The sequence below is a fragment of the Diaphorina citri genome, unplaced genomic scaffold, assembly GCF_000475195.1.
Source record: "Diaphorina citri unplaced genomic scaffold, Diaci psyllid genome assembly version 1.1 scaffold61, whole genome shotgun sequence".
Classification (NCBI taxonomy): Eukaryota; Metazoa; Arthropoda; class Insecta; order Hemiptera; family Psyllidae; genus Diaphorina; species Diaphorina citri.
The window spans coordinates 215,696-242,988 of record NW_007377498.1 but is presented as its reverse complement, the minus strand read 5'-3'; the positions used below and the strand labels follow the sequence as shown (position 1 = coordinate 242,988).

The 27,293-nt window shown below is 37.4% G+C and overlaps 2 protein-coding genes across 3 annotated transcripts in view; both read right to left on the bottom strand.

Annotated features, from left to right (window-relative positions):
* Window positions 1–658: 658 nt before the first annotated feature.
* On the bottom strand, window positions 659–5,061 carry LOC103518574. 2 transcript variants are annotated; one of them, XM_026830139.1, is made up of 6 exons: window positions 4,628–5,061; window positions 4,237–4,336; window positions 2,930–3,142; window positions 1,817–2,360; window positions 1,485–1,583; window positions 659–1,048 (listed from the first exon to the last, which is right to left on the bottom strand). In XM_026830139.1, exons 1-4 carry the CDS (start codon window positions 5,048–5,050, stop codon window positions 2,167–2,169), a joined length of 930 nt encoding a protein of 309 aa, XP_026685940.1. In that variant the 5' UTR covers window positions 5,051–5,061; the 3' UTR covers window positions 659–1,048; window positions 1,485–1,583; window positions 1,817–2,166. The 2 variants fall into 2 exon arrangements, with proteins under 2 accessions (XP_026685940.1, XP_017303387.1); XM_017447898.2 differs by lacking the exon at window positions 659–1,048 and having other exon boundaries at window positions 1,174–1,583.
* LOC103518565 overlaps window positions 5,056–27,293 on the bottom strand; it is a gene marked incomplete at its 3' end in the record, with an annotated part of 26,537 nt that continues 4,299 nt past the window's right edge. Inside the window, exons 2-6 of the mRNA XM_026830111.1 lie at window positions 10,435–10,548; window positions 7,164–9,577; window positions 5,925–6,153; window positions 5,733–5,780; window positions 5,056–5,273 (exon numbers count right to left, since the gene is read on the bottom strand). Of these exons, the coding sequence (XP_026685912.1) occupies window positions 5,056–5,273; window positions 5,733–5,780; window positions 5,925–6,153; window positions 7,164–9,560 (2,892 nt within the window). The remainder of the gene's footprint in view (window positions 5,274–5,732; window positions 5,781–5,924; window positions 6,154–7,163; window positions 9,578–10,434; window positions 10,549–27,293) is intronic.

Sequence of the window (27,293 nt, the reverse complement as noted above, 5' to 3'; positions counted from 1 at the left end):
TTGTAGAAAGCAGTTTTGTGTGGTTATTGTTGTATTATTTAGAAATCCCATGGGATTTTATCAGTAGGATCTCTCTCTCTTCCTCTCCTTTTTTTTCTCTCTCTCTCCCTCTCCCCTCCCTCTCTCTCTCTATCTCTTCTTCTCTCTCGAGTTGGGCACCACTGCGAGTTTTGAAAAATCCGTTCTTAAGATACCTTTACTTACTAAAAGGCAAGACAACTATCTTACTTACAAACTTCATGTAAATTGACCCACCCGTTTTGGCCATGGGTCGATTTTTAGTAGTTCTTTGGTCATAGTCTGGAAACCACTGCGAGTTTCGGAAAATCCGTTCTTAGTGGGCCTATCCAAATCAAAAGGAAGCTATTCTCACCAATGAAGGTCCATACCAAATTTGGTGCTTTCCTGAATAAATGCAGCTTTTGGCCAAAATTGTGACGTTAGGCCACCCACTAAAATAACAATATTGAAAGAATAGATATTAGTCACCGAAAACAGAGGGTAGGCGCCTAAGGCCAGCCCTACACTATCAGGTGTCAGGTATACCTGTGCCCTAAATCACCAAAGTATGGAAAAGTATCTTACAAGTGTAATAGCCAATGGAAAAGCAGAATTTTGAATTTGGACGAATCATATCGAAATATGGAATTGTAAATACTTTTCCATACTTTGGTGATTTAGGGCACTGATAGTGAGTGACTGGCCCAAGATAAATATCAACATTTCTACGTACTTAGGCCCTACCTCAAAAATCGATCTTCCTCCTCCAAAATTCAATAATATCCTAAAAATTTGTTAGGTACTTAAAAAAGATCTAAGACCTTGGTTGGACTGCTGGAAAAAGGACTTTGAAGTCCTATTTCAGAGCCAATAGAACCAGTAGCAAGGATCACTATGCGAGTTTACACTCCGTTTCAGTTTACCTCTCGGTTTCATAAATTAGTAACTTTGTGTGTATCTGGATGTGTTTGGGGCCCATCTCGTTTGGGACAGCACGTGCTGGTGACTATTTCGAGGTGCACTCAGCCTCATGAGGACAACTGAGGACCTGGTTCTCCTATCCTGTCTTCCTCCTCTCTTCGATTTCGGGACGATAAGACCATAGCAGTTACAGTTCCCTCTGTCAAACCTCTTCAAAAATTCTACGTACTTAGGCCCTACCTCAAAAATCGATCCTCCTCCAAAATTCAATATTATCCTAAAAATTTGTTATGTACTTAAAAAAGACCTAAGACCTTGGTTGGACTGCTGGAAAAAAGACTTTGAAGTCCTATTTCAGAGCCAATAGAACCAGTAGCACGGATCACTAAAGGCCGGACCCACAATGCGAGTTTACACTCCGTTTCAGTTTACCTCTCGGTTTCATAAATTAGTAACTTTTTGTGTATCTGAATAGAATGGGTTTGGGGCCCATCTCGTTTGGGACAGCACGTGCTGCTGACTATTTCGAGGTGCACTCAGCCTCATGAGCCTCAACTGAGGACCTGATAGAAATCTCAGCGAAAAAGACAAATACAGAAAAGCTTGATATAGCATCAGTTACAGAGTTTGACCTGTAACTGTTAAGGTCAGGTCTGTTTGACCTGTTGTAGAGTTACCTTGGGAGTTTGACATTATGAGTTACCTCTCACAAAAAAGGTCCTATTTCAAGGTCTACTTTATTTCCACTGCAGAATGACCCTTACGAAAAATTATGTCTCATCCTTATAGCTTAGGAGAGAAGTACAAAGAGTGAGCGAGTTATAAAAAAAAGAACTACTCTTTTAAGTGAACTATTCAGTCAATAGTAAGGTCCTAGAACTCAGGTCTGTTTGACCTGTTGTAGAGTTACCTTGGGAGTTTGACATTATGAGTTACCTCTCACAAAAAAGGTCCTATTTCAAGGTCTAGGTACTTTATTTCCACTGCAGAATGACCTTACGAAAAATTATGTCTCATCCTTATAGCTTACGAGAGAAGTACAAAGAGTGAGCGAGTTATAAAAAAAAGAACTACTCTTTTAAGTGAACTACTCAGTCCATAGTAAGGTCCTAGAACATTTTTTAACTCACTCTTCTTTCACTAACTGAGTTGTCCTTTGAAAAGAATCGTTCTCTTTAGTAACTCACTCACTCTTCCCACAGCTTACAGCAAGGTAAGGGTGACATCTCAGGAAACGCGTCGATATCAGCTCTCGGGTGTGTAGGCGGTGAATGGAAAGGCCGGGGTTCGATTCCCGGTGCGCTTCTGCAGTTTGTCAAAGTTGCGCAACCATCCGGTTAGCGTATCGGCGGAGATGTTCATGGAGCGCGCTACTTGCGCTAAAGGTTCACCGTCGTTGAGGCGCTTGATGGCTGACAGGCGCTCGAATACTGTACCACCTGGGGAAGGAAGAGAAAGAAGGAACTAGAAACATGGTTGCCAGAGTATGCATGTTGAATACACCTGCCTCGGTGTGGTGGTCAAGACGCTTGTCTGGTAAACAGGAGGGTGTGGGTTCAATCCCAGCCGAGGTATGGAATTTTCTCCTCAATATAATTTAAATTTGACCACAGTAAAAGTAGTGGCCTACTGCTGGATTAAAGGGACTTTTCAGTCCTATACGAGCAGCGTCAAAGGTATGGTACTATTATTATTCCTCATTGATCACGGCAATTGGCGACATATTATTTATTTTTACTTTTTTAATACCGCCTTTACTACTCAAGTGTCCTTACGAGGCTACGTAAACCCGTATTTTAAGTACAGAGCCGAAAAAACTTCGACTCTGCCAAGAATTGAACCCTAGGCCTCCGGTATGTAAGCCTAATAGTAATACTTACCCGGCCACGGAAGTTCTTTATAGATAAATCTATTGTGGCTATACGTAATCTAGCTCAAGGGGTGACTTCATTTTTTTTTTTTTTTTTCTATTTATTCACTTCATTAATTTATTCTATATATAACTTACCTATTTTCTCCTTGCCACTCCCCGTATTATTATTGTTATTATTATTCACAATAATGGGTGAGATGGTGACTGTATCTTCCCCGTTAGGGGTGATGGTGATGGGTGTGAACTTGTTGTCCATCTGGGTGAGACATTCCACTATGGAGATCTCTGGAGTACCATTTCGGTGGGGGGTACGATATGTGGACACTTCCTCTACAACACACTCTGGTTCTGTAAGGAAATAGAAAGTAAAAATGTAGAATATAATATTATGTTGTTTATCCTGCCCGAATGAGACTAAAAACATATTGATAGATTCTGACGTGACTTTGTGAAGATTCATCTTGAAAAGAAGAACTCAAGTAGCTTTTAAACTAAAAAGTCTACTTGAGACTAAAAAGTCTCTTTACCCCGGCAGTCTAAAAAAGGTCTAGTTTATTTTATGGGTTTAATAACATAATAACAAATGTAGGACGTATGATCTTTGTAAGATCAGCCTATAAGATCTCATTCTTCTTTCATACTGCAGGTTCGAGTACCAACAGGGCCTGAGTTATAATAAACAGACGTATACAAAAAGCCCACTTGAGGCTAAGGTGTACAGGCAAATAGCCCTTAGGACGGGTTGAGCCTCTACGAATGAACGAACCTATCCTAAACAGAGCTTAGCACCACACACAAAAAGCCCACCCAGAGGCTTAGGTGAACCAAGGTCCTATAGGTGACTAAGCTTCGCGAATCTACCCTAAACATATACGGTTCGTTCTAGGAACGCCTGGCTTTCTCCTACCCTGTCCTCTTTCTCTTTTGGATTTCAGGACGATAAGACCTCGGTACTTACAGTTCCATCTATCAACGAAATAAAAGAAGGGGAAAAATCTTCTTTTACTCCAAGTAAAAAAAAAAAAATCCCAGCCGGGAATTGAACTCGGACTTCCTGCGTGCTAGGCCAGTGTAAAATTCCATACCTCGGCTGGGATTGAACCCACGCCCTCCTGTTTACCAGGCGAGCGTTTTGACCACTACACCACCGAGGCAGGTTTTGACCACTACACCACCGAGGCAGGTGACTAAGCTTCGCGAATCTACCCTAAACATATACGGTTCGTTCTCGGAACGCCTGACTTTCTCCTATCCTGCCCTCCTTCTCTTTTGGATTTCAGGACGATAAGACCTCTGTACTTACAGTTCCATCTATCAACGAAATAAAAGAAGGGGAAAAATCTTCTTTTACTCCAAGTAGAAAAAAAAAATCCCAGCCGGGAATTGAACTCGGACTTCCTGCGTGCTAGGCCAATAGTGGAATTTACCAAAGTTGTACTCACCAGAAGAAGACCCATAACTGACGCTATGAGACTTGACTGGGCTCATGCTTATGTCCACCTCCTCCGTCAACTTCTTAGGAACAACTGGACTATACGATATCTCACTGGGCTCATGCTTATGTCCACCTCCTCCGTCAACTTCTTAGGAACAACTGGACTATACGATATCTCACTGATAGCCTTCAACGCAGGCAGCGGCTTCTTAATAGGTTTCAGTCCAGGGACGGGGGCTTTTCTAGGACTGGTCACAGTGCGAGGACTAGATAGATTTCCAGGGCTAGTCGAAGTTCGTGGGAAAGCGCTTTCCAGGTTTTTAGGACTGATCAAGTTAGCGTCAATGGGGATTATAGGACTGACCAATGAACTGTCTATTGGAATAGGGATAGGGTATCTCACTGATAGCCTTCAACGCAGGCAGTGGCTTCTTAATAGGTTTCAGTCCAGGGACGGGGGCTTTTCTAGGACTGGTCACAGTGCGAGGACTAGAGAGATTTCCAGGGCTAGTCGAAGTTCGTGGGAAAGCGCTTTCCAGGTTTTTAGGACTGATCAAGTTAGCGTCAATTGGGATTATAGGACTGACCAAGGAACTGTCTATTGGAATAGGGATAGGATTTTGAGTAATATTGCCGCTCCCCAGGAGATTTCCTTCCATAACATTTCTCAACGTTTCCAGAGTGTTCGGCAGGATAAACCTCGGCGTATAATTGAACACGGGCTTCTCTCGCGTTCGCTTCACATTTGATTTCTTGATATACGTCCTCTTGGTCCTCAGATTCAGATTGTCCATCTTAGTATTATCTTCACTAGTATCCATATTGGGAACAGTGTTCCTTCCTCAGCCGCTACCATTTTATCAAACTCCTCTGCTTGTAATGACCGCACGGATTTGATCTTTATCCTGGGCATACTATCAGCAGTTGTACTATCAGTGGACATACTATTATTGGACATGCTATTGTTGGTTTTGGCATCAGGCTGTTCATCGGTGGGTACAATCTCGATGTCATCCGATAGGCGAGAGGCGTCTGCGGCTTCAACTGTGGAAACAGAATACAATAATGTAGATTAGAAAATTAGAATCGAATAGGTTTCTTTTGGTACCTATCTCAAATGTTAGAACATTTTTAAATAGTCTGTTATTTAACAAAAACATAGATGATTTAACAAAAACATAGATGAAATATGTAGCTCTTCCTTGGTGAGTCTCAACCAACTCTTGGGTGCGAGTCACCGTAATATAGCTACTTAGATTTTAAAGTTATCTGATAAGTCAACAAGTTGTTTAGATTTTGTGACAAATAGAATAATCGAAATATTCTCACCTTCAGGTTGATTTAACAAAAACATAGATGAAATATGTAGCTCTTCCTTGGTGAGTCTCAACCAACTCTTGGGTGCGAGTCACCGTAATATAGGTACTTAGATTTTAAAGTTATCTGATAAGTCAACAAGTTGTTTAGATTTTGTGACAAATAGAATAATAGAAATATTCTCACCTTCAGGTTGATGAGATTTTTCTTCAGATGTTTTCATACTCTCAGCCAGTCACCGTAATATAGGTACTTAGATTTTAAAGTTATCTGATAAGTCAACAAGTTGTTTAGATTTTGTGACAAATAGAATAATAGAAATGTTCTTACCTTCAGGTTGATGAGAATTTTCTTCAGAAGCTTTCATACTATCAGCCTTGTCTTGTTTAGGTTCAGGAGGTGTTGTGTTTCCATCAGGATTAGGTATAAACTTGCTGAGTGTATTCAGATCAATATATTCCTCATCCGTACTGGGAGGTGGTGGTAGTGGTTCTTCTTTACTTTCAGTCACTTTCTCATTGGATTGCTCTGGTTTGTTTTCAGTCAAAGTCTGCTGTTCTCTCAATAGAGACAGCAACTTGTCTTTCTCTTTAGAAGACAGATTCCCTCATCCGTACTGGGAGGTGGTGGTAGTGGTTCTTCTTTACTTTCAGTCACTTTCTCATTGGATTGCTCTGGTTTGTTTTCAGTCAATGTCTGCTGTTCTCTCAATAGAGACAGCAACTTGTCTTTCTCTTTAGAAGACAGATTCCCCATGTTTCGAACAGGTAAAATATTGTCGCAATTTATTTGTGGTTGGGTGGAAGAGCTCCTCCAGGAGAACCCTGCCACTTAAAAGAAAGACGTAAGAAAAGTATTTCAGTCTCCTTTGCCATCAATAGATTCAGTTCTCAGTTCAATGTGACGTAACACAAGTCTAATTGTGTTCGTACCACAAAATTGCGTTCGTACCACAAAAAACACAAGACGTAACACAAAAATTGACGTAACACAATAAAGGGACTTTTCAGTCTCATTCTGGCAGGATAAACAAGGTATATTCTATTCTATTCTATTTACTAATTGCACCCTTTGCTTCTAGCCAATAACGCCTACCTCCTGAGCATCCTGTGACGTTATACTCAAGTCTTCTTCAAATCCTAAATCAATAGTAGTCCCTAGTTCTTTCCTATTTCGGTGGTTGACGCCAAAATCGTTCAGGTAGAGATAGCTGGTATTTCTCTCCTTACTGATATTCTCAAGGTGACTTCAATGTTGCCCTTTTCTCAAGGCGAAAAATCAACCGATTTTGATGGAGTAAACAAAATGTTTCTGCCAAGTAAAGGACAAGAATATTTTCAAGAAAATGGATCAAGTTTTTCGCAAAAGAACAGTTAAAACGTAGTAACAAACGAAGGAGACTTGAATGGAAGCAGAGGTAGGTAGGTAGGTAGGTAGGTAGGTAGGTAGGTAGGTAGGTATACTATACAAAAGAGCTGATTGAAACATCAAAAATTCCATGTAATATCTACTTACATAATATGTATGTAGGTACCTAATACTTACCTATCTATACGTAATATGTACTTACCTATGATACTTGACTTAAAACCATTGTTCTGCCCAAACTAAGTACCTCAAGTTGCTACTAAGCGTGTTGATTTGTTCATTAATTTCTTTCAGCCTACTTTCGACTTCATTTTCCTCTTCTTTGGTCTCCTTCTTTGCTTTGCACTTGCAGTCCAAGACGCTGTGTTCTTTGCAGAAATAGAATTTGAACGGACTAGTTTTGGTGGGTTGTTTGTTTTCTTCGGAGCTCTGAGACATTTCCTGCATTCGTTTCTTCTTCCTCAACCGTTTCATCAATTTCATTTCAGCCCGTTTCCTTTCTTTGGAGGATAGCGTTGTGCTCTCGTTGCTATCTTCAGTAGATTGACTGAGATCATCTTTGCTAGTTTTCTTAGCCTTTTCTCGAAGGCTTCGTTTGACTTTTTCGTAAAGAAACTTTTGATGTGCTACATTTTCCCAATGTAAAGACTCTTCTCTGTATCTCTCAGGTTTCTTGACTTCTCGTTTACTCTTGTTACCAGACGTCTTCTCCATGATAATATACTCGTCATTTGTCTTCACCAGAGTTTGGATCCACTCCTTCTCTTTCTTGGCCAAGTTTCGACCATTTCTCTTTTCAGCGACAGACCGAATGATTTCCGACTCATCTCGGATGGGAGGCTTGTGCTCATTCCGCCTTGGAGCTGGACAGATACATTTGAAAATACAATTTATTTCGCTACAATGGTTGATGGCAATATTCTTTGGTCTTACGGATATACTCTCACAGATACAGCCTAGTTTACAGAAGTCATTGCTACAAGTTCCGTCTCCGTTCTTGCTTGCCTCAGATTCATGTTCAAAGATAAGCACATCCAATCTCTTCAACTCCCACTTGACTCGACTACTATTATTTCGTTTCCTCTTGTGCTGTTTAGGAAGTTCGGAAGTATCCTCACTTTCTAGTTTATACTCGTCTGAGTAGGTAGGATCCATGGTAATGTCTTTCTCATTGTACTCGTTATTGAATTCCACATAGTTTACCATGTTCCCCATCACAGTTGATACAATGTCCGCCACTTCTTCCTCTGTTTCCTCAGGTCTATTCTCTCTCTCATAGTTGACACTTGTCCATTTGGGTTTCTTATTGCTATCACTTTGTGTTTGTATTAGCTTCAGCTTTACTCTCTTGTGAGGAGTGCCATACATTTCCCAATAGAGATCATCTTCTTCATTTGGATTTAGTTTTCTTTTCAATGTTTTCACTTCATCACAAAGTTCCGGAGTAGTTTCCATACTTTCATCTTTATTTGTTGATGTTGACATTTCCAGATTATTCTCATTATCTTTGTCTGAATCTAAAGAAACATCTTTCTCCTCTTCTTCTTTCAGTTTCTTCGCATTTAGTGCAGATGTTGAATGGGTTTTCTGTTTCGTCCACACAGTTTTCCTCTTTTTCCTTCTTCTTGGACGATTTGGCAATTTCTCATTTTTACTAGATTCAGTCTTGATAGTGGTATTATTCATTGAGCTGAATTTACCTTCTTTGATTTGATTTCTAATTTGAATGAGTTTCTTGGAGACTAGAGGTACAGTACTTCTGTAGATTGATCTTCCACTGCTGTCGATGTTATTATTCAATGCAGTGAGGGCAAAGTCTCTCTGCCAGGAAGATACATCAAATGTATTTTCAGTGAGAAGATTATAGTTGTGTATAGCATAGGAGTGTAGATGTCTCCCAGCACCTGTGTACATTATAACATTGCTATCCACAGATTTTATATCTACTACATTATCAGGAACTAGAAAATCACTAGAGAAATGATCATGTGATTGCTTGGCTACTTTTCTGCTGACAACTTCTGTATGTTTGTCAGTATCTTCATCATCTTGCTTCTTGTGTTTCTCCTTCACTTTTTCAGTTTTCAGAACTTTCTTGGATACACGACCACTTCGTGTCACCGTATTTTCATTACTAAGCGTAAGCTCTTCTTTAACTTTCGTAACTTTAGGACTATTATCACTCTTTGGCATTTTCTTATTGCAATGTTCGCCTAACACTTTGACATTTTTCTTCTCACTCAGAGGAGGGCTTTCAATCGTGTGTCGTCGTAAGTTCTTGATTTTTGTCTTGTTTTCATCATTCACAATTTCATCCGAACTCTGACCATCAAGAGATTTCCTTTTGTTTTCCGAATTCAATTTAATAGCTTCTCTGTATTCGGCTAAAGTTTTGGGCTTGACTTGAACGCCATTGATTTCTAAAGTTGGTCGTCTGCTTTGAATTTTACCAGGTGTTGTTACGGTTTCACCAGACTGATTTTCATCTGGATCTGGTTTTGTTTCTTTGGGTTCAGCTGGGGTCACAAGTTCCTCTATGTTGAGCTGAAATCCTTTCAAATAGTTTTCACAAGCTTCGCTTTCGAAAGGCGAGATGTCCTTCTGCGGTTCTAGATTAGTGGTACTCATGACGATTGGATCTTCCATGATGTTTCCTGAAAATCCTGAAATCAATGTAGAGAAAATAACAATAATCAAAACCACTTCCGTTCTGTAATCTGTAATAGGTACATATCTCTCTTGTTTTATGTCAGTTCAGCTCATTGGTTAAATGATGAAATACATGGTTTCCTAATAAAATAAAGGCTCAATAGTCAATGCCCAGTTATGTTTCGAACAGGTAAAATATTGTCGCAATTTATTTGTGGTTGGGTGGACCAGCTCCTCCAGGAAAACCCTGCCACTTAAAAGAAAGTCATAAAAAAAGTATTTCAGTCTCCTTTGTCATCAATAGATTCAGTTCTCAGTTCAATGTGACGTAACACAAGTCTAATTACTATAATTACACCCTTTGCTTCTAGCCAATAACGCCTACCTCCTGAGCATCCTGTGACGTTATACTCAAGTCTTCTTCAAATACTAAATCAATGGTAGTCCCTAGTTCTTTCCTATTTCGGTGGTTGACGCCAAAATCTTTCAGGCAGAGAGAGCCCCACTTTTTAACTTTCTATTTTGTGGTAGCTGGTATTTCTCTCCTTACTGATATTCTCAAGGTGACTTCAATGTTGCCCTTTTCTCAATGCGAAAAATCAACCGATTTTGATGGAGTAAACAAAATGTTTTTGCCAAGTAAAGGACAAGAATATTTTCAAGAAAATGGATCAAGTTTTTCGCAAAAGAACAGTTAAAACGTAGTAACAAACGAAGGAGACTTGAATGGAAGCAGAGGTAGTTAGGTAGGTATACTATACAAAACAGGTAATTGAAACATCAAAAAATCCATGTAATATCTACTTACATAATATGTATGTACCTAATAGCCTAATACTTACCTATCTAAGTATATGTAATATGTACCTACCTATGATACTTGACTTAAAACCATTGTTCTGTCCAAACACCTCAAAAGGGTAAGTTTCCTGGGAACAGTTCTAACGTTCTGAGAAGTTGACTTCTTATTTCCCATGAGTCACTTCTGAAACAAGCCAGAGCAAGATTTTCAATTAGCATCGGATCAGCTGATAAGAGAAAATAGATTACAGGGTGATATTACTATCAGTCTATACCAGCGATTCCCAAACTTTATTTCCCACACGGCCCCTTTTTTAAATTTTTGAACACTTCCCGGCAACTTTACTGTATTTTGTGTGATCTTCCTGGGGGTCTTGAAGACCTTCACGGAACATTCGGGGGGCCGTGGACCCTAGTTTGGGGAACCACTGGTCTATACCATGGCCTTGAATTAGTTGATAGTCAGAAACCGCAGGTACTCTCAAGGGGCCCTTGACACTTGACGTTCTCTTGAGAGTCTTGGAATCATTTATATCTAGTGGTTCATTCGTTCGTCTGGTAATTCGTTTAATAATTTAGGTATTTGATGTTCGAACGTTTGATGTTTGTTTGATGTATAGAATCTTTTAAATAGGTAATGTTTGTCTATATTGTCCACAAACCAGAAAGTAAGTATAAACAGCATCGGATCTCACTAAGTAGAGCACCAGCTGATATTAATAAGATATTTAAGTAGGTAGATCAATACACACTGTTTAAGAAGTTGCGAAATACATATTAGCAAAAGCTTGTGAAGTAATGAAGTTTTTTCTTCAGAGGGGAACATCCCCTTCGTTCTTATCAATTTAAAATGATCACAATAGAGGTAATAGAACCTCTATTGTGAAGAACATTTCAGGGTAGGTATTTTAATCAATTCCAAAATAAATAAGTATACAAGAAAGAATATCAATTCCAAAAAGAGTATAAGTATACAAGAAAACACTCCAAAAATTACCTCACATAAAAAACAAAATTGAAATTCAAAACAACAGTGAATTGAATTCGCACTCAAATAGATTAACACAAACTGACTATCCGACTAAAAACAAATTCCTAAATAAATAAGTACCTAAAATAGAAGCCGAACACAACACATAACCTATGAATAAAATACGAAAAATAAAAAAAAAACCCACGTTATTTCCCTGAGCATATAACTGAAGAAAACAAAATACCCACTTCAAACCAAGTATAGGAAACATACATGAATAGCTCCACAGCAACCTACATGAAAAATATATATAAAAAAAGATAAAATGGTTTCTAAAAAAAAGTATAGAAAAAGTAAAAAATCTACGTACGAAGATCGAAGAAGGGCTACCCCACGCCGAAAGCCGCAATATACTGGATATGATAATAATAAACATACAAGCTAACCCTGCGGAACCAACTAGCAGAGAAGAAGGGGAACATTATATTCACAACTGATTAGAAAACAGAACAAAGACGAAGAAAAAAAGATAATATTTTCGAGGTTAGAGTTAGAAAAAAAAACTGTGTAAGTAGTTTTAGGTACAAGAGGAATATATAACCTACATAATATCATACTTTTATAGGCAGGTAAACCTTTGAGAAAACTTTGTCCTTTGACAAAAGAAAAACAAGTGCTTAAACTCACCAAGTTTATTTTGAACAAAGAAAACAAAACCAATTTTGATTTTACAAAAATAAATGAAAAGAGTAAATAAAAATTACAGATTGTTGGTGATATTTAAAGTTGCGATGTTTTCTACGCTCTTCCTTCCTATCTAAAATGAAAGAACGAAAACAAAATACGTCATAAACGCGTTTACGTCTGTAGGGATCACAAAATCTCCTCCTATCCCCTCCATCTGAATTCCGGCGTTCCCCCCTCCCCGATATATGTATCTACAGCAGAGAGATAACAATCCTCATATTCCACTCGAAACTATGTTTAACTTTTACCTGATTTATACGATCGGCTAAAGAATAAAATCAAAATGCAATGAACCAAGTCGACAAAACGAAAATGTCAAAGAACCACAGAGAATAGAATTTTAAATATTGCAGAAACGCCAAGTAAACTCAACTCACCGAAAAACGAACAAAGAAAACTTTTTTTTTCTCGAGTGTTGAAAAATGTAAAAATAGACGCTGTTGCCACATTGCCAATGGTAGGAAAACTAAATCATCTGACTGCACCGAGTATGACATTTCCAACCAACCAGCACCACACACCATCCCGAAGGATTTTCTTTTCCAAATATCTTACCCAAATCCAACTGGTTCTGGCTGGGAAAAATTCTATTCAGTCGATAAAAAATACGAGGAACATAATGAAACAATAAAATCAAGAAAACTCCTTGAAGAACTAGGCGAAAAATTAGTTCGAAAAAAAGTAACTAACAATTTTTTTTATGGAAGGAAAAAATATACGAATGTTTTTAAATGAAATTCAATGGAAAGATGAATACTACAAACTCTCTGTTCAACCTACTTTAAAAACATATTCAACACAAGCGAACCTCGTGGGAGCTGCCTGTATTGAAAGCTAAACAACGCTACAAGTTTGGAGAATTTGTATAATATTCTTTTCTCAAGTTAATAATCCTCCATTTTGTTTTTCTTGTTGACACCGGGATTGTTATTGACTCAAAATGTGGCAATTATTTCCGATAATTTAACACACGAACTTTTCCTATCAGACAGGAAACTCACAGTACCTACACCAAGCTCTTGAACAACATTTGTTCACTGTCTCGTCTTACACCAATAAGATGGGGAAGACAAGAAATTCTACGTGGAAATTGCGCTCAAAAAAAACATTGAAGAAACCAAAAAGTTAATGTGAACACCGAAAATTCCATTAGAAAGAATGCCACTGAAAAAAGGAAAAATACCTACCGAGCTACCTAGCTGAGTAAAAAATGATAGCTTACTGAATAGTGCTAGCGCAATCAAACGTAGAAATGAGGTTGCTGAGCCTGGTATAAGTATTAAAAAAAAATCGCGTCCAAGTCCGAAGGTCATAAGCATAAGTACTGACAGAGTATTATTACTGCTGCTGCCTTGTTCAGTATTTTCTTAAATTTTAATAATTAATTTGTCTTATTAGTGGAATTGATCACTGATTACTGGTTTTATTCCTCGAGAACTGCGATGTCTTTGACGCAAAACTTGCAGGTTTACAAATGATTTGCCTTTAAAAATACCAACAACTTGGCTCAACATTCTGGGCAGAAGGTTCAACACTCCATTTTTGCAACATCTGACACTATGTTCGATACATCGCCTGAAAATCCTGAAATACGTATTCGAATAAAAGTTACCCCGTCCATATTGTCTTTTGTGTTTTTTTCACATCGATCGACGAATTCATCTAGTGAGTTCAGATGTTGCCCCCCAGAATCATCGATCGGCGTCGACTGACACGTCCACATACAGAATCGCAGTTTACAATCGACTTGAATCGACCAAAATCATTTGCTCCTTATCGACTTTATACGGTTTTCCAGTCCAGTCGACTGAGGTCGTCCACACTGACTTGACAACATCGATTCAAATCGTCGATCGACAGCCGTGACTGTGTCTGGACGTAGCTTTAGGGTTCCAGTCGATGTCGATCGACTTCGGTCGACCATATAGTATAGCCGCACCTTAATAGATAACCGTTCCATTGTGGTTTTAAAGATTAGTACCAGCTGGAAAATAGCTTTATACATCTACCTACTACCTATCTCCACAGAACAATTTCAGGCCAATAGGTAGGTACCTACTGTCTTTAGGTAGGTACGTAGGTTCTGAGTACTGCCATTCTCTTGATACTATACCTAATCAATCTGTTCTCACATACGAGATTGCGCTCAAAAAAAACATTGAAGAAACCAAAAAGTTAATGTGAACACCGAAAATTCCATTAGAAAGAATGCCACTGAAAAAAGCAAAAAAGGAAAAATACCTACCGAGCTACCTAGCTGAGTAAAAAATGATCAATACTTTGTTAAATGGCTAGTCGATACTTTGTCAGATGGTTTAGTAATTTAGTCGATACTTTGTCAAATGGTTTGATCGATACTTTGTCAAATGGTATTCGGTACTTCGTCAAAAGCATTGAAATTTGGACTTTGGAGTCGATTAGGCACGCTAACTATTTGATTCTTTGTTAAATATGTTGAAATTTCAGATGGTTTGGTCGATACTTCTTCAAATACGTTGGAATTTTTGACTTTGGAGTTGATTAGGCTAACTATTTGATTAATTGTTTAAATCATATGTAATAGAGTCGATACTTTGTCAGATGGTTTAGTAATTTAGTCGATACTTTGTCAAATGGTTTGGTCGATACTTTGTCAAATGGTTTGATCGATACTTTTTCAAATGGTATTCAGTACTTTGTAAAAAGAATTGAAATTTGGACTTTGGAGTCGATTAGGCATGCTAACTATTTGATTCTTTGTTAAATATGTTGAAATTTCAGATGGTTTGGTCGATACTTCTTCAAATGCGTTGGAATTTTTGACTTTGGAGTTGATTAGGCTAACTATTTCATTATTTGTTTAAATATGTTGAAATTACTGGGAACTTGGACTTATCTCTCAGGTTAATCATCATTTGACCCTTTTGGAAATGTGATGACATCATAAGGAGCAATGACTTTTTTTAGGGTATCTACTTAGGTAGCTACCTATAATTTTTATACTATGACCTGTTTTATTTTATTAGATATTATTTTTTTAAAAGTTTCCATTTATATTTAATCGACAAAAAACTCAGAACATACATTTTTCTTATAAATGGTTTTTTTGTTTTTTTTTTTTTTTTTTTTTTTTTTTTTTTTTTTTTTTTTTTTTAAGAGGTTTGACAGAGGGAACTGTAACTCTAGGGTCTTATCGTCCCGAAATCGGAGAGAGAAGGAAGACAGGATAGGAGAAAGCCAGCCGTTCCGAGAACGAACATTATCCCATCAGGATAAAATCCGCCCCGGGCGGGAATCGAACCCGCGGCCTAGCGCTTACAAGGCAGAGGCACTACCAACTAAGCTAACTAGGCTGGCATATAATAGGTATAAAATTTAGTGGTAGTAAGGATGTTTTAAAGCACAGGATATAATTCAGTGGAGGAATGAAGAAGAGACCTTTGTTCAGCAGTGGACTTACATATTTGGCAAACAGGTATAGTGAATCAAGTAGGTCCTACTTAAAGGTATAGGGGTAAAGCAAATGTTAAACTCCGAATATTAACCAATCTGTAAGTATTGTTTTAAAAAATAAAAATATAGCTATAAATAATACCAAATGTTTGCAACAGAGAGGTAAGTATGTAACGTATTACATATTTTAAATATACCAAGGTATACATGTCTCATTTCTTAACAAAATATCAATTTTATTTATATTTAGCACAAAATGGGCGAGGAAACATCATCGGATGCAATTTTTCTAATCGGCATTAGGTATAATTATGGTTGGGACGGTACCTACCTAGACGTTTTTGTTCTATTTTTACATCGATGTTTTTACTATCTTCATTAGGATGTACATTTTTGTAATTTTGTACAATGTGCAAATGTGTTTTCATGCGAGTTTGACCTGATTCAATTCGCTAAGTGTTTTCCGATCCCAGTTTTCGAATGTTGAATCAACGTCGAGTGTGGTATGTATCTGGACGGGTGACCGTCTGAAAATATAGGTAAGTAGTTAGGTTAAGCGACTAATACCTACCTGTTATGGGACTGGTGGTACTAAAACTCACATCCTCAACCAATCGGACTGGTGGTACTGTTATGGGACTGGTGATACTAAAACTCACATCCTCAACCAATGTATTCAAAGCAGGGTAGGTTTTGATTTTGACCCATTTGGGATGTATTCGAAGGACACCTACTAACAGCTACTTCGAGCAACATAAGCACCACAGACTTGATAATTGTATAAAATAGATCAGGGGTGCCCAACCACGATGTTTTTACTATCTTCATTAGGATGTACATTTGTAATTTTGTACAATGTGCAAATCTGTTTTCATGCGAGTTTGACCTGATTCAATTCGCTAAGTGGTTTCCGATCCCAGTTTTCGAATGTTGAATCAACGTCGAGTGTGGTATGTATCTGGACGGGTGACCGTCTGAAAATATAAGTAAGTAGTTAGGTTAAGCGACTAATACCTACCTGTTATGGGACTGGTGGTACTAAAACTCACATCCTCAACCAATGGGACTGGTGGTACTGTTATGGGACTGGTGGTACTAAAACTCACATCCTCAACCAATGTAAGCAGGGTAGGTTTTGATTTTGACCCATTTGGGATGTAGGTATTCGAAGGACACCTACTAACAGCTACTTCGAGCAACATAAGCACCACAGATTTGATAATTGTATAAAATAGATCAGGGGTGCCCAACCTTTTTAGAGGAAGATCGACTTAAATTTTCAATGCAGTCTTGCGATCGACTTACCTAATGTGAGACTTGACTCTGAATTTGGTCTACAAGTTTGGAGTAATCAGGTGTGTAAGATGATATTATTCAAAGATTATTCCAAGATTATTCAAAGATATTAGGGTAGTATTTCGCATTAAATCTTTTAGTGGATATGCCTGAACTCCCATTATAAATCTTTTAGTGTATGTTCCTGAAATCAAGTATTTTAAATATTTAGTGGATGTGCCTGAACTCCCATTATAAATCTTTTAGTGTAGGTATGTTCCTGAAATCAAGTATTTTAAATCTTTTAGTGGATGTGCCTAAATTCCCCTTGTTTTAATACCTATTTATTACAAGTACCTACCTACATTCCTACCTTTAGCTTTCGAGAGCTTTTGAGCCGAATGTATGTAAATTTATGTAGGTATAGCTATTACACTATCACAACAACAATTATTTATCATTAAATTATTACCTTAAATGAATGAAAATCACTGTGCTTCAATTAATACCAGAATCTGAATATCGTCCCTTTTGAAACAAAACAGCCTATTTCCAAATTCAACTTTTATTGCACGATTTAGAATTTTGTTTGGCTGCTCGTCTCGCTATCTCTTTGTTACGAGGGAGGAATACTTTGTTACCAAAAAACAAGGAGAGCAGAAGGAGAAGAAAGAGGGGGAGCAGAAGAACAATAAAAAGTAGAAAAAGAAGGAAGAAGAAGGAGGAGAGGAGGAGAAGATAAAGAACCATCAGAAGAAGCAGAAAGAGATGTAGAAGAAGAAGCAGAAGTAAAAGGAAGGGGAAAAAGGGGGAGGGGGAGGAGAAGGAGAAAGAGTAGAAGCAGAAGAAAAAGAACAAGATTTTTTTTTTCTCTCCTGTAAAATTGTCAAAATCTCACTTATAGGCTCTATTGTTTGAGAAGCTACAATATTCTCAATAGGAACTCTCAGCTGTTCAGTGGAGCATACCGAATCTGTTACTTGACCAAGATTTTCATTCCAGAGCAGACAGGTAAGTGCTTACCAACTTACCATCGCGCGGTGGTATCTGTTTGGATTACTTCCGTATGACACCGTGAGCAAAGACCTAAAATACAACTTACTTTACTTTCTAAACTTAATTTTATTTATTTATTTATTTAAATCAAAACTGTTATACACAGGTCAATTACAATTAAAGAATTACAATTACAATTAAAAAAGGAACATTAAGTCAAATGACGAAAGAGAGAGAAAAAAAAATGTCACTGTTGTAAAAAGATCGAAAATTAGAACTACACAAAGGCAGGTAATTAAATAACCTTAAGTAGGTAGATGAGAAAAAAACAACAAATACCTAGGTAAATGAGGGAGAGAGAGGGAGGGATCAGATCGCATCTGAATCAGTCAAAAACTCGTTTATAGAATAATAGGCATTTGTCTTTAGATAATCCTCCAAGTGGTTTTTAAATGCACCATATGGAAGGTGACGTACTTGAGGGGAAATTTTATTAAAAAACTGTATCCCAAAATGGTTTGTCCCATTTCTAGCGGCATTCACAGGTGGCGGATAGGTACTAGATTATTTCTATTCCGGGTATTATCGGAGTGCTGGAAATGGGAAACATTTTTCTTTACATACAAGAGACATTGTAGTACGAAAAGAGATGGAACTACCTACGTATAAATCAAATTTCAACTTTCTAGGACGTACGAATGTTCATGGCCTCACTGAAGGTACGAAAAGAGATGGAACTACCTACCTACTACCTACGTATAAATCAAATTTCAACTTTCTAATAGGACGTACGAATGTGCATGCCCTTACTGAAGAATTCTGACAAAGCATAGCGGAACATAATGAAACAATAAAATCAAGAAAACTCCTTGAAGAATTAGGCGAAAAATTAGTTCGAAAAAAAGTAACTAACAATTTTTTTATGGAAGGAAAAAATATACGAATGTTTTTAAATGAAATTCAATGGAAAGATGAATACTACAAACTCTCTGTTCAACCTACTTTAAAAACATATTCAACACAAGCGAACCTCGTGGGAGCTGCCTGTATTGAAAGCTAAACAACGCTACAAGTTTGGAGAATTTGTATAATATTCTTTTCTCAAGTTAATAATCCTCCATTTTGTTTTTCTTGTTGACACCGGGATTGTACGTATTACATATTTTAAATATACCAAGGTATACATGTCTCATTTCTTAACAAAATATCAATTTTATTTATATTTAGCACAAAATGGGCGAGGAAACATCATCGGATGCAATTTTTCTAATCGGCATTAGGTATAATTATGGTTGGGACGGTACCCAAAATGTGGCAATTATTTCCGATAATTTAACACACGAACTTTTCCTATCAGACAGGAAACTCACAGTACACCAAGCTCTTGAACAACGTTTGTTCACTGTCTCGTCTTACACCAATAAGATGGGGGAAGACAAGAAATTCTACGTGGAAATTGCGCTCAAAAAAACATTGAAGAAACCAAAAAGTTAATGTGAACACCGAAAATTCCATTAGAAAGAATGCCACTGAAAAAAGGAAAAATACCTACCGAGCTACCTAGCTGAACGATGTTTTTACTATCTTCATTAGGATGTACATTTGTAATTTTGTACAATGTGCAAATCTGTTTTCATGCGAGTTTGACCTGATTCAATTCGCTAAGTGGTTTCCGATCCCAGTTTTCGAATGTTGAATCAACGTCGAGTGTGGTATGTATCTGGACGGGTGACCGTCTGAAAATATAAGTAAGTAGTTAGGTATATTTAGCACAAAATGGGCGAGGAAACATCATCAGATGCAATTTTTCTAATCGGCATTAGGTATAATTATGGTTGGGACGGTACCTAGACGTTTTTGTTCTATTTTTACATCGATGTTTTTACTATCTTCATTAGGATGTACATTATTTGTAATTTTGTACAATGTGCAAATGTGTTTTCATGCGAGTTTGACCTGATTCAATTCGCTAAGTGGTTTCCGATCCCAGTTTTCGAATGTTGAATCAACGTCGAGTGTGGTATGTATCTGGACGGGTGACCGTCTGAAAATATAGGTAAGTAGTTAGGCTAAGCGACTAATACCTACCTGTTATGGGACTGGTGGTACTAAAACTCACATCCTCAACCAATGGGACTGGTGGTACTGTTATGGGACTGGTGGTACTAAAACTCACATCCTCAACCAATGGGACTGGTGACTGGTGGTACTAAAACTCACATCCTCAACCAATGGGACTGGTGGTACTGTTATGGGACTGGTGGTACTAAAACTTACATCCTCAACCAATGTACTTTTCGAATGTTGAATCAACGTCGAGTGTGGTATGTATCTGGACGGGTGACCGTCTGAAAATATAGGTAAGTAGTTAGGTTAAGCGACCAATACCTACCTGTTATGGGACTGGTGGTACTAAAACTCACATCCTCAACCAATGCACTCAAAGCAGGGTAGGTTTTGATTTTGACCCATTTGGGGATGTATTCGAAGGACACCTACTAACAGCTACTTCGAGCAACATAAGCACCACAGACTTGATAATTGTATAAAATAGGATGTATTCGAAGGACACCTACTAACAGCTACTTCGAGCAACATAAGCACCACAGACTTGATAATTGTATAAAATAGATCAGGGGTGCTCAACCTTTTTAGAGGAAGATCGACTTAAATTTTCAATACAGTCTTGCGATCGACTTACCTAATGTGAGACTTGACTCTGAATTTGGTCTACAAGTTTGGAGTACCTAATCAGGTGTGTAAGATGATATTGCCAGGTTCAAACACTGCTGGGTATGCTGGTCTGTTAACCTTGACCGGTTTTTACACTTAATCATCTTTAGGTAAGAAAATGCTGATTCACAGAGGTAGGTTGAACCAAAGAGTGAATGCAGCATTTCAACACATCTTCTTATGGTTGGAAATTTATCTCTGGAAACCAAATTCCAGAACTTTTCTTCTGTTGTCTTGGCCTTTAGTTGCCCAAAACCTTATTTCAACACATCTTCTTATGGTTGGAAATTTATCTCTGGAAACCAAATTCCAGAACTTTTCTTCTGTTGTCTTGGCCTTTAGTTGCCAAAACCTTAATCAGTTCTCTCCAAGGAAAATCGACTAAAAAATTGGGCGAAAAATTGTCAGATATAATTAAAAAGTCGGCGCAAACGATGCCTACCCAATTTTTAAAGCGCCTAATAATGGAAGACGAAGAAGAACAAGGAGAAGACGAAGGAGACAAAGGATAAGAAGGAAGAGGAAAATAATAAGAAGAAGCGATATCAAAGAAGAACAAGAAGAGACTGTTAACCTTGACCGGTTTTTACACTTAATCATCTTTAGGTAAGAAAATGCTGATTCACAGAGGTAGGTTGAACCAAAGAGTGAATGCCCAAAACCTTAATCAGTTCTCTACAAGGAAAATCGACTAAAAAATTGGGCGAAAAATTGTCAGATATAATTAAAAAGTCGGCGCAAACGGTGCCTACCCAATTTTTAAAGCGCCTAATAAAGGAAGACGAAGAAGAACAAGGAGAAGACGAAGGAGAAAAAGGATAAGAAGGAAGAGAAAAAGAATAAGAAGAAGCGATATCAAAGAAGAACAAGAAGAGAAAGGAGAAGAAAAAGTTACAGCAAAATCCAGCGATATCAAAGATCTTGTGAAGCCATTGTACAAAGTGAAAAGAAAGAAAGAAAGATTCCCGAACTATAATACAAAGGAATAAGGTGACAAAGTTAACGATACTCGAGAAAACTGAGAAGGGGAAACAGAAGGAAGACATGGTAAAGAGGGATAAAAACACGAGGCAAAAGGGAATGAGGAGAGAGAGAAAAGACAGAGAGGAATAGGGGGGGAGGCAGAGAAAGAAGAAAGAAAGAAAGAAAGATTCCCGAACTATAATACAAAGGAATAAGGTGACAAAGTTAACGATACTCGAGAAAACTGAGAAGGGGAAACGGAAGGAAGACATGGTAAAGAGGGATAAAAACACGAGGCAAAAGGGAAAGAGGAGAGAGAGAAAAGACAGAGAGGAATAGGGAGGGAGGCAGAGAAAGAAGGAGAGAAATAGGGAGACAGGAAGGGAGGGAGAGAGAAATATGTACAGAGGAAGAAGGTGGATGAATTTGTGACCTTTTTCAAACTAAGTAAAAAGTAAATTAATTAACGTTTAAATCGGATTTTTTAACCCGTCTGTGCACCTCATGTTAACAAGTGAACTATTCTGAACTTTGGGTAATGCTGGATCAGTGGGTTAGCTGTCTTTATGTAAATGAAACGCGATAGTATATTTGAGGAGAAATCTTCGGGGTGAGGCAAAAAAGACTGAAAACCTTGGCCTTTTTCATTCGATCCACTTTGGTCCTAAAATGTTGAGAATAATAAATTCAAAATGACACACAATTCAAAATTTGTCAGGATAAAAAAATAGAAATGCATACCTTCATACCTACCTATCAAAGGGTTAAAAAGTTACAAAGTAAAAAACTGTGTCACTAATTAACAGAAAATAAATACCTAGGTACCTAAATAGTTTGAACAAGATTCAGGACGTAAGCAGTAGCATCTTGCGACTTGCTACTTGCGACGTGTTACCTCAGTGCGAAACGCGCCTAAAAGTGGTAGTATTTTTGTAGGCATCAGGTATACCATCGACATCGATCGATTGTAGTATGGACGTACCTTTAGTGTTTTGTCCATATCCTATAACAATAGACAGTAGGCTATGTATGTACCTATAACAACCAGATGATACAAATTACACATCAGAACAGTAAAGAAATTTAGAAATATTACTATAACAATAGACAGTAGGCTATGTATGTACCTATAACAACCAGAAGATACAAATTACACATCAGAACTGTAAAGAAATTTAGAAATATTACCTAAATAAATAGGTCAACATTGATTTTCAGCTCATTCTAACTTTTCCTCTGAAAGTTTTAGGTGTAGGTAACATTATTCGAACGTTCTTTTGAAAGTTAGGTAATTTTCTGACAGCAAAATTGTCAATCTTCTTACGAAATATGTTGGGAGAATCCAGAGAGGAAATTTTCTTGATGCTTTCTTAATTATACTTTTCTTATAGGTACTCTAGGTAATAATATCCTATTAAAATGTAAATGTAAATGCAGTTTCTTTGTGTTATTGGTTAGGTAATTTTCTGACAGCAAAATTGTCAATCTTCTTACGAAATATCGGATAATCAGAGAGGAAATTTTCCTGATGCTTTCTTAATTTTACTTTCCTTATACTGTAATAATATCCTATTAAAATTTAATGTAAATGTAAAGGTAGTTTCTTTGTGTTATTATGTCACAACTTCGTTAGGTAATTTTCTGACAGCAAAATTGTCAATCTTCTTACGAAATATCGGATAATCAGAGAGGAAATTTTCCTGATGCTTTCTTAATATTACTTTCCTTATCTTATATTATAAGAACGTACTGTAATAATATCCTATTAAAATTTAATGTAAATGTAAAGGCAGTTTCTTTGTGTTATTATGTCACAACTTCGGTGCTCACTGCAGCATTGTAGGATTTTTTCCCAATATCTCAATAATCCTAAAATCCAATGTTTATACCTACCATGCTGGCACCGGTCGCTATGTGCATTTATATGTCATAGCTACTCATTTTCCTCACGAGGCTGAGTGGGCTCCGCAACAGCCAGTCACGGAATCAATAATTTGCATTCTTGACCCCGCCGGGAATCGAATCCGGGTCTCCCGCGTGCAAGGCGAGCGCAGTTTCTTGCCCCCGCCGGGAATCGAACCCGGGTCTCCCGCGTGCAACGCGAGCGCAGTGGCCACTACGCCATGGGAGCTGACTAATATCCTATTTATAAGAAAAGTAATGTTGGCAATTCCGGGACATGAAGGCTAAGTACCTACCAAAATATTTACTCTCTTTCAAATGTTTTTAGCTTTTTAGAATTTTTAGTGAATGTGTCTGAACTCCCATTATACATGTTTTTAGTGGATGTGTCTAAGGAAAGTAATGTTGGCAATTCCGGGACATGAAGGCTAAATACCTACCAAAATATTTACTCTCTTTCAAATGTTTTTAGCTTTTTAGAGTTTTTAGTGAATGTGTCTGAACTCCCATTATACATGTTTTTAGTGGATGTGTCTAAACTCCAATTATAAATGTTTTTAATGAATGTGTCTGAACTCCCATTATAAATGTTTTTAATGGATGTGTCTGAACTCAAATTATAAATGTTTTTAGTGGATGTGTCCTAACTCCCATTATAAATATTCATCAGTGGATGTGTCTGAACTCCCATTATAAATATTCATCAGTGGATGTGCCTGAACTCCAATTATAAATCTTTTAGTGTAGGTATGTTCCTGAAATCAAGTATTATGAATGTTTTTAGTGGATGTGCCTAAATTCCCCTTGTTTCAATACCTATTTATTACAAGTACCTACATTCCTACTTTAGCTTTTGAGCCGAATGTATGTAAATGGGATGTGTCTAAACTCCAATTATAAATGTTTTTAATGAATGTGTCTGAACTCCCATTATAAATGTTTTTAATGGATGTGTCTGAACTCCAAAATTATAAATGTTTTTAGTGGATGTGTCTGAACTCCCATTATAAATATTCATCAGTGGATGTGTCTGAACTCCCATTATAAATATTCATCAGTGGATGTGTCTGAACTCCCATTATAAATGTTTTTAGTGGATGTGCCTGAACTCCAATTATAAATCTTTTAGTGTATGTTCCTGAAATCAAGTATTATGAATGTTTTTTAGAGGATGTGCCTAAATTCCCCTTGTTTTAATACCTAGGTATTTATTACAAGTACCTACCTACATTCCTACTTTAGCTTTTGAGAGCTTTTGAGCCGAATGTATGTAAATTTATGTATAGCTATTACACTATCACAACAACAATTACTTATCATTATATTATTATCTTAAATGAATGAAAATCACTGTGCTTCAATTGATAGGTACCAGAATCTGAATATCGACCCTTTTGAAACAAAACAGCCTATTTCCAAATTCAACTTTTATTGCACGATTTAGAATTTTGTAGGGCTGCTTGTCTCGCTATCTCTTTGTTACGAAGGAGGAATACTTTGTTACCAAAGAACAAGTAAAGCAGAAGGAGAAGAAAGAGGGGGGAGCAGAAGAACAATAAAAAGTAGAAAAAGAAGACGAAGAAGGAGGAAGAGGAGGAGGAGAAGGAGAAGATAAAGAACCATCAGAAGAAGCAGAAGTAAAAGGAAGGGAAAAAAAAGGAGGAGGGGGAGGAGAAGGAGAAAGAGTAGAAGCAGAAGAAAAAGAACAAGTTTTTTTTTGTATGTATAGCTATTACACTATCACAACAACAATTACTTATCATTATATTATTATCTTAAATGAATGAAAATCACTGTGCTTCAATTAATACCAGAATCTGAATATCGTCGCTTTTGAAACAAAACAGCCTATTTCCAAATTCAACTTTTATTGCACGATTTAGAATTTTGTTTGGCTGCTTGTCTCGCTATCTCTTTGTTACGAAGGAGGAATACTTTGTTACCAAAAAACAAGGAAAGCAGAAGGAGAAGAAAGAGGGGGAGCAGAAGAACAATAAAAAGTGGAAAAAGAAGACGAAGAAGGAGGAAGAGGAGGAGGAGAAGATAAAGAACCATCAGAAGACGAAGAAGGAGGAAGAGGAGGAGGAGAAGATAAAGAACCATCAGAAGAAGCAGAAAGAGATGTAGAAAAAGAAGTAAAAGGAAGGGGAAAAAGGGGGAGGGGGAGGAGAAGGAGAAAGAGTAGAAGCAGAAGAAAAAGAACAAGATTTTTTTTTTCTCTCTCCTGTAAAATTGTCAAAATCTCACTTTTAGGCTCTATTGTTTGAGAAGCTACAATATTCTCAATAGGAACTCTCAGCTGTTCAGTGGAGCATACCGAATCTGTTACTTGACCAAGATTTTCATTCCAGAGCAGACAGGTAAGTGCTTACCAACTTACCATCGTGCGGTGGTATCTGTTTGGATTACTTCCGTATGACACCGTGAGCAAAGACCTAAAATACAACTCACTTTACTTTCTAAACTTAATTTTATTTATTTATTTATTATACCTTATTTATACTGTCGGCTAGGACTAAAAAGTCCCATTATGCCAACAGTTTAAAAAAGCCTCATTTAATCACTACATTTGCCTACCCATGTAAAAACAAGTGAAAATTCAGAAAATTAAAAAATAAATAAATGATTTTAAGACGACGACAACGAGTTGGAAAATGTAAAGGTGTGTCCACACACAGTCAACCGGCCGTCAATCGATGTCTACTGAAACCGTCCACACTGCCTCGACATGGATCGAGCTTAAAGCTGTGTCCACACATAGGTCATCGACGGTTGACTGGAAAAAAAAGTTGTCTTTTGTCTTCTTTCTTTTCAATGTGAAATCTATGATGTGTAGACAGAGACCACAGTTTGTAGCTCTCCGCCCTGCCAAGAACAGTAATAATGGTACTTGTTTTAGACTGCTCGAAAAGGACTGGAAAGACCATTTACTTAGGAAGAGGGTAATAAGTAGGAACCTAGGAATCTATGGGTAAGTTGGTGTCTCAAAAGATCTAACCAGGTCCCAGTGACCAAGGGCGTTTATTAAAGCCGATGGCCCTACTTATACCAATGGGTAAGTTGGGGAAAATATTGCAAAATGTCATCCTTTACTTTTCCCCAAAAAGGTTTTTTTTCTACAAAGACTTACTTACTTTTACTGCAAAGGTCCAATAAAATAAGTCTACAAAGGTCCAATAAAATAAGTCTACAAAGGTCCAATAAAATAAGTATACAAAGGTCCAATAAAATAAGTCTACAAAGGTCCAATAAAATAAGTCTACAAAGGTCCAATAAAATAAGTCTACAAAGGTCCAATAAAATAAGTCTACAAAGGTCCAATAGAATGACACTCGTATTTATGAACAAGAATGATCGTTCTTAGATCAGTCTCAAGTCAAAATTGACCAATCAAATGCCTTGAGACTATGCTTAGCACGAACTTAAGAGCCAGCATTTTGTTCATAAATATGGGTGTAAGTCTACAAAGGTCCAAATACCTACTTTAGGTATCTACTTCAAATTCAGAATGATTCGAACTTTTTTTCCTCACCTTTGACATCGCTTTCTTCACTATTTGCCGTGGAAATAAACAAACGAAATTAGGAAGTGAAGGAAAGCCCCCAAAAAGTTCAAGACCTGGGCGGTAGGTACGTATTTAGATTTCATATGCCAGCCTAGTTAGCTTAGTTGGTAGTGCGTCTGCCTTGTAAGCGCTAGGCCGCGGGTTCGATTCCCGCCCGGGGCGGATTTTATCCTGATGGGATAATGTTCGTTCTCGGAAACGGCTGGCTTTCTCCTATCCTGTCTTCCTTCTCTCCTCGATTTCGGGACGATAAGACCATAGCAGTTAAAGTTCCCTCTGTCAAACCTCTTAAAAAAAAAAAAAAAAAAAAAAAAAAAAAAAAAAAAAAAAAAAAACAAAAAAA

Coding starts and splice junctions, on each gene's coding strand:
- LOC103518574 (XM_026830139.1), bottom strand. CDS start 5,050: ATGGATACTAGTGAAGATAATACTAAGATGGACAATCTGAATCTGAGG. Junction 3,143..4,236: donor CAGTTATGGGTCTTCTTCTG/GTGAGTACAACT, acceptor ATTTCCTTACAG/AACCAGAGTGTGTTGTAGAG. Junction 2,361..2,929: donor GAGTGGCAAGGAGAAAATAG/GTAAGTTATATA, acceptor TTCCTTCCCCAG/GTGGTACAGTATTCGAGCGC.